Source organism: Melozone crissalis, unplaced genomic scaffold, assembly GCF_028551555.1.
Source record: "Melozone crissalis strain CALT ecotype California unplaced genomic scaffold, PUWL_Pcris_2 ptg000016l_1, whole genome shotgun sequence".
NCBI lineage: Eukaryota > Metazoa > Chordata > Aves > Passeriformes > Passerellidae > Melozone > Melozone crissalis.
Genome location: NW_026535794.1, coordinates 1,325,891 through 1,332,596, shown reverse-complemented (window position 1 = coordinate 1,332,596; position 6,706 = coordinate 1,325,891). Strand labels below are relative to the sequence as shown.

At 66.3% G+C, this 6,706-nt stretch overlaps 1 protein-coding gene across 1 annotated transcript in view; it reads left to right on the top strand.

Annotated features, from left to right (window-relative positions):
* Positions 1–250: 250 nt before the first annotated feature.
* Positions 251–6,706, top strand: part of NBEAL2 (neurobeachin like 2) — a 30,959-nt gene continuing 24,503 nt past the window's right edge. The window contains exons 1-2 of the mRNA XM_054273148.1: positions 251–333; positions 5,877–5,965. Coding sequence (XP_054129123.1) covers positions 280–333; positions 5,877–5,965 — 143 coding nt within the window. The 5' untranslated portion in view covers positions 251–279. The remainder of the gene's footprint in view (positions 334–5,876; positions 5,966–6,706) is intronic.

Sequence of the window (6,706 nt, the reverse complement as noted above, 5' to 3'; positions counted from 1 at the left end):
GACGAGTTCTGTTTGTTAGGATGGAGAGCAGGGCTCGGCTGCGCTAATTAGCGTTAATTATTTGGGGTGGGGTGGGGCTTTGCCTTGCTGCCCCCATTGATGAGCGCGGGGATGCGGGGATAGGGAGGGGGAGCGGGGAGGGGGAGCGGCCCCGGCAGGTGCAGGGAGGGGAGGGGAGGGGGAGTCCCCGCCCCCCACACCTGGGGGAGGTACCGGGACGGGCGGGGGGGTCCGGGGGGGCGGAGCCGCCGCTCGTTCCCAGCCGGGCCGGCCCCGGGCATGGCTTCTTCCCGGGAGCGCCTGTGCGAGCTCTGGATGCTCTACTTCGCCAAGGTGAGCCGGGCACCGCCACCGCCATCGCCACCGGGCACCGCCACCGCCAGCGGGGACACCCCCACCCTCCCTTCCCACCCCCCCGTATCCCCGTCCCCATCCCCTGCTGTCCCCCATTGTCGCATCCCCCCTGCGCTGTCACACCCCGCACCCCCCCCCACGCTGTGTCCGCGCCACCCCCGTTTGTCACCGCGTCCCCCCCCCGCGCTCCCCGCTGTGTCCCCAAGGCCACCCACCCCCGTGTCCCCTCCCTGGGGACCCCCCCGCCCGCCCCGCTCCCCATTCCCGGGGTGAATTCGGGGTCCCCCCGCCCCTCCCCGCCCTCCCCGCAAGGATTTTTGGGGTCCCCGTGTCCCCCCCCCGCTCCGGCGCCACCGCCCGGCGACAGGTGCGCGGTGACATTGGAGCGGCACAGCAGGGTGGGGACAGCGCGGCCGGGGGGGGATTTGGGGTTGGGTCTGGGGACCCTGGGGATGTCCCCAAGGGGGTCCCTGCGTGGGGACCCCCCCGCGCCACCCCCAAAGTCGCTCGGACGTCGTTTTGTCCTCGATTACCCCGGGTGGGGGCGGGTCCTGCAGGGGAGGTGGCACCGAGTGTCGCCACCCCCCCTCCGTGTCACCCCCGGGTGGGTTTGGGGTGAAACTGCTCCCCAAAAACGCCGCTGTGGGCCGGGCTGGGGACACCGGGAGGGTTGGGGACATCCCTGGGGCCTGTCACCTCCGCTGGCCCTGCGGTGTCACCTGGGACCCTCCTCTGCAGCCCTAAACAGGGACACCCCCTTTGGGGGGACAGGGCCACGGGCTGGGACATCGGGGGTGACATGGGGACAGTGCCAGTGCATCGGGGTGGCTGTGGCTGTGTGGGGACAGGTGCCACAGCACTGAGGTGTCTGTGGTGCCCTGGGGACAGGTGCCACATTGTCAGGGTGGCTGTGGCCATGTGGGGACAGGTGCCACCTTGTCAGGGTGGCTGTGTGGGGACAAGTGCCACACCATCAAGGTGACTGTGGCCATGTGGGGACAGGTGCCACCTTGTCAGGGTGGCTGTGGTGCCATGGGGACAGGTGCCACCTTGTCAGGGTGGCTGTGTGGGGACAAGTGCCACACCATCAAGGTGACTGTGGCCATGTGAGGACAGGTGCCACAATGTCAGGGTGGCTGTGGCACCCTGAGGTGGCTGTGGCCATGTGGGGACAGGTGCCACAGCACTGAGGTGACCATGGCCATGTGGGGACAGGTACCACCTTGTCAGGGTGGCCATGGTGCTGTGGGGTCACTGAGGTGACCGTGGTTGGACAGGGACAGGTGCCACAGGGCTGTGGCTGTGTGGGGACAGGTGCCACCCCACTGAGGTGTCTGTGATTGTGCAGGGACAGGTGTCACATTGTCAGGGTGGCCATGATGCTGTGAGGACAGGTGTCACATTGTCAGTGTGGCCATGGTTCCGTGGGGACAGGTGTCACATTGTCAGGGTGGCGCTCTGGGGACAGGTGCCACAGCACTAAGGTGACTGTGGCCATGTGGGGACAGGTGCCACATTGTCAGGGTGGCGCTCTGGGGACAGGTGCCACAGCACTGAGGTGTCTGTGGTGCTCTGGGGACAGGTGCCACCTCGTCAGGGTGGCTGTGGTCCCTTGGGGACAGGTGCTACACCATCGAGGTGGCCGTGGTTGGGTGGGGATAAGGAGCCATTGCTGAGGTGTGTCAGGGTCACAGGTGTCACAGGTGTCACAGGTGTCACAGGTGTCACTTGTTCCAGCTGTCTGTGGCTGTGTGGGGACAGTGCCACTCTGCCAGGTGCCCATGGTCACACAGGGGACACGGATGGGGACAGGTGCCATCCATCATGGGGGTGTGTGGTGGCAGGGGACGTGTGTCACACTGTCATGTCCGTGGGGACACATGTGGTGCCACCAGGGTCTGATGGCCCTGCAGGGACCCATTGTGCTGCCAGGGCACTCACAGGGGACAGGTGTCACCCACGGTTGTGTGGGGACAGGTGCCACTTGTCGGGGTGTCCTGCTCGCTGTGCCACACCAGCGGGGTGGCCGTGCCACCTCTGAGGCCCCAGGGACAGGGCCAGACCCCGGTGTCACCTCCCCAGGCAGGTCACAGCAAAACCCTGTGGCCTTGGCCACAGCCATGTCCCCAAGGGCCTGGCGAGGACAAGGCTGGGGGACATGGCCCAGGTGATGGCGGTGTCCCCTCCATGGCAGTGTCACTCCATGGCACTGTCCCTGTCCCCTCCATGGCCATGTCCCTGTCCCCTCCATGGCAGTGTCACTCGATGGCAGTGTCCCTGTCACACTCGATGGCAGTGTCCCTCGATGGCAGTGTCACTCTATGGCCGTGTCCCTGTCCCCTCCATGGCAGTGTCACTCGATGGCAGTGTCCCTGTCACACTCGATGGCAGTGTCCCTCGATGGCAGTGTCACTCTATGGCCGTGTCCCTGTCCCCTCCATGGCAGTGTCACTCGATGGCAGTGTCCCTGTCCCTTTGATGGCAGTGTCCCCCGATGGCAGTGTCACTCGATGGCCGTGTCCCTGTCCCCTCCATGGCAGTGTCACTCGATGGCAGTGTCCCTGTCACACTCGATGGCAGTGTCACTCTGTAGCCGTGTCCCTGTCCCCTCCATGGCAGTGTCACTCGATGGCAGTGTCCCTGTCCCTTTGATGGCAGTGTCCCTCGATGGCAGTGTCACTCTATGGCCGTGTCCCTGTCCCCTCCATGGCAGTGTCACTCTGTAGCCGTGTCCCTGTCACACTCGATGGCAGTGTCCCTGTCGCCGCCCCCCAGCCGGTGGCCCGGGCATGGCCGCGGTGGCTTTAAACCAGGACAGAGCCGCTGTCCCCGGCCTGGCAGGGACAGGGACAGGGCCAGGGCTGTCCCCAGGGGTGGCCGTGCTGTCCCAGGCTCCGGGGGGCGGCGGGAGCGTGGCCCCAGCGCCAGCCCCGCGGGGTCCCTCGGTGTCACCGGTGGCGCTCAGAGCAGGGGTGGCATCCCCGCGCCACTGTCGCTGTCACTTTCCGGGGGCTCCCGGCGGAGGGGCGACATTCCCGGCTGGGCATTCCCGGTTCGGATTCCCCGTTCGACATTCCCGGTTCAGATTCCCGGCTGGGCATTCCCGATTCAGCATTCCCGGTTCGGATTCCCGGCTGGGCATTCCCGGTTCAGCATTCCCGGTTCGACATTCTCGGTCTGGGCATTCCCGGTTCAACATTCCAGGCTGGGCATTCTGGGCTGGACATTCCCGGTTCCACGTTCCCGGTCTGGCATTCCTGGTTCGGATTCCCGATTCCACATTCAGGTTGGGCATTCCCGGTTTGGATTCCGGGCTGAACATTCCCGGCTGGGCATTCCCGGTTCAGCATTCCCGGTTGGGCATTCCCCATTCCACATTCCCGGTTCAGCATTCCCGGTTGGGCATTCCCAGCTGAACATTCCCAGTTCGGATTCCCGGTTCGGATTCCTGGTTGGGCATTCCCTTCTCGGCATTCCCGGTCTGGCATTCCCGGTTCGGATTCCGGTCTGGCATTCCCGTTTTGGATTCCCGGTTCAGATTCCCAGTTGGGCATTCCCGGCTCGGATTCCAGTCTGGCATTCCCAGCTCGGCATTCCCGGTTCGGATTCCCGGTTGGGCATTCCCAGTTCAGATTCCCAGTTCGGATTCCAGTCTGGCATTCCCGGTTCGGATTCCCGGTCTGATATTCCCGGTTGAGATTCCCGGTTGGGCATTCCCGGTTGGGATTCCTGGTCTGACATTCCCGGTCTGGCATTCCCGGTTCGTACTCCCGGCTCGGATTCCCGGCGCTCCCAGGCGGCTCCGCGCCGGCCGAGCCCCGAAGCCGCCGAACCGGCTCTGCCAGCCGGGAACCGGCTGCGACAGCTCCCCGGGGTGGCACCGCCACCGGCACCGGGAGGGCACACCGGGACCGCGGCACCGGGAGGGCACACCGGGACCGCGGCAGCGCCGCTCCGGTGGGCGCAGCGGGAATCCGGGCTCGGGATGCAGCTCCGCGCGGGTGCCCCGGGAATTTCGGAACAGCAGCTCCAGGTGGGAACCCCGGGAATTCCGGGACGGGCAGCGGCTCCGGGAGATCCCACCGGGAATCCCGGGCTGCAGCTCCCCGGGAATCCCGGGACGAACCCAACGCTCGGGCGGGATTCGGGCTTGGATCTGCCGGGAATTCCGGGATGAACCCACGCGGCTCCTCGGGCTCGGGGACATCCCGGGAGCGCGGGGCCGGGGGCGGCGGTGGCCCCGCGGTGTCCCCAAGCGGGGCCGGTGTCCCCAAAGCGGGGCCGGTGTCCCCGAGGCGGCAGCGGGGCAGGAAGCGCCGTTGGGGCCGCGGGTGACTTGGCATTTCCTGAGAGCTCTGGGGCTTTTTTTCTTTGGTGGCTTTGCACAAGCGACGGCGGTGACAAAAAGGGGGGGCCCCCCCTCGGCACCCCCTCCCCGCAGCCCGTTCCGGCCCCGCTGCGCCGGCGCCGCTCCCACGGCTGCGGGGCCATGGACGGCCGCGGGCACCCCCGGGGACAGGTACCGGCGCTGGGGACACGGGGACACCCCCGGCGCGTCCCCAGGGACGCTCGGCGTGGAGCGGGAGGCGCGGGGGAGGCGGATTTTGGGGTCCCCGCCCCGTTGTGGGGGAGCCTGCGGGATCCCGGAAAAGGGGGGACGGTCCCCGTGGGGATGGGGGGACACGCCGGGGATGGGGAACTCGGGGTGCTCAGGGATGGGGGTGACCCTAAAGGTGTCACACTGGGGTGACCCCAAGGTGCTGCATCGGGTCGTGGGTGTCCCCAAGGTGCCACAGTGGGGTGCACAGGGATGTGGGTGACCTCAAATTGATGCTTTGGGGCCGCCAGGGCTGTGAGTGACCCCAAAGGGCAGCACGGGGTGCTCAGGGATGGGGGTGACCCTAAAAGTGTCACAATGGGGTGCTCAGGGATGGGGTGACCCTAAAGGCGTCACATTGGGGCGCTCAGGGACTCGAGTGACACTAAATGTGCCACACCAGGATGCTGAGGGACATAGGGCACCCCAAAAATGCACTGTTGGGGTGCTCAAGGACTGGGGTGACCTCAAGGTGCCACACTAGGGTGCTCAGGGACATGGGACACCTGGAGGTGGCACCTTGGGGTGCCCAGCCTGGGTGAGTCCCCCTCTGTCCCCCCACTGTCCCCCTCTGTCCCCACTGTCCCCATTGCACAACCCCAGACGGGCCGGGCAGGGCCTGCTGTGCCCTGATTGGCTGCAGGGACAGGTGCTCTGCGAGCTGATTGGCCAGTGAGTTCCACAGGTTGTGCTGGGCTCTGATTGGTTAGTGGCTTCACAAGTTGTGCAGTTCTGGGTTCTGATTGGTCAGAGGCTTCACAGGTTGTGCGGTTCTGCGCTGTGGTTGGTCAGTGGCTCCCAGGGGTGTGTCACACACCTGAGAGGGCGGGGCTGGTTTCTCTGGCTGTGATTGGCCAATCCCTGCGGGTGGGGGCTATGGAGAGCTGTGATTGGCTGCTGGCTCTAGCCCCGCCCTCCCTTGCAGAAGGACCTGTCCTACCTGCAGCAGTGGCTGGAGGCCTTCGTCACCAGCTTCGAGAGGGTCATCGCCCTGCCCTCGCTGGAGCCCCGCAGGTGGGACCCCAAAACCCTGCGGGGACCCTGCTGAGTGACCCCAAACAGCCCTGAGGGACCCCAAACACCCTTGAGTGACCCCACTAGGGATGACCCCAGCACCCATGGATGATCCCTCTGAGTCACTCCCAGCATTCCTGGGTGGGCTCCAACACCCCTGGGTGACCCCAGCACCCCTAAATGTCCTGCCCAAGTGATTCCCAGCACCCCCAAGTGACCCCAACACCCCTGAGTGACCCCTGTAGGTGACCCCAACATCCCTGAGTGCCCCCCAACACCCCTGAGTGACCCCTGTAGGTGACCCCAGCACCCCTGAGTGACCACCGTGGGTGACCCCAACATCCCTGAGTGACCCCTGTAGATGACCCCAACATCCCTGAGTGACCCCTGTAGATGACCCCAACATCCCCGAGTGCCCCCCAACACCCCCGAGTGACCACCCTGGATGACCCCTAGCATCCCTGGCTGACCCCAATATCCCTGAGCAACACCCCCAAGTGACTCCTGTAGGTGACCTCAGCACCCCTGAGTGCCCCCCAACACCCCCAAGTGACCCTTGTAGGTGACCCCAACACCCCCGAGTGTCCCCCAAGCCCTCGTGTGTCCCCAAACCCCCCGTGGGGCCCCAGCCGTGCCTCTGTGGGCGTTGCGGTGCCTCATCCGCCCGCCGTGGTCGGAGCCATCCGGTGCCTCGGGCAGGGGGGCCCTGGGGACAGCGGGGGTGACATCCTGCACCCCGAT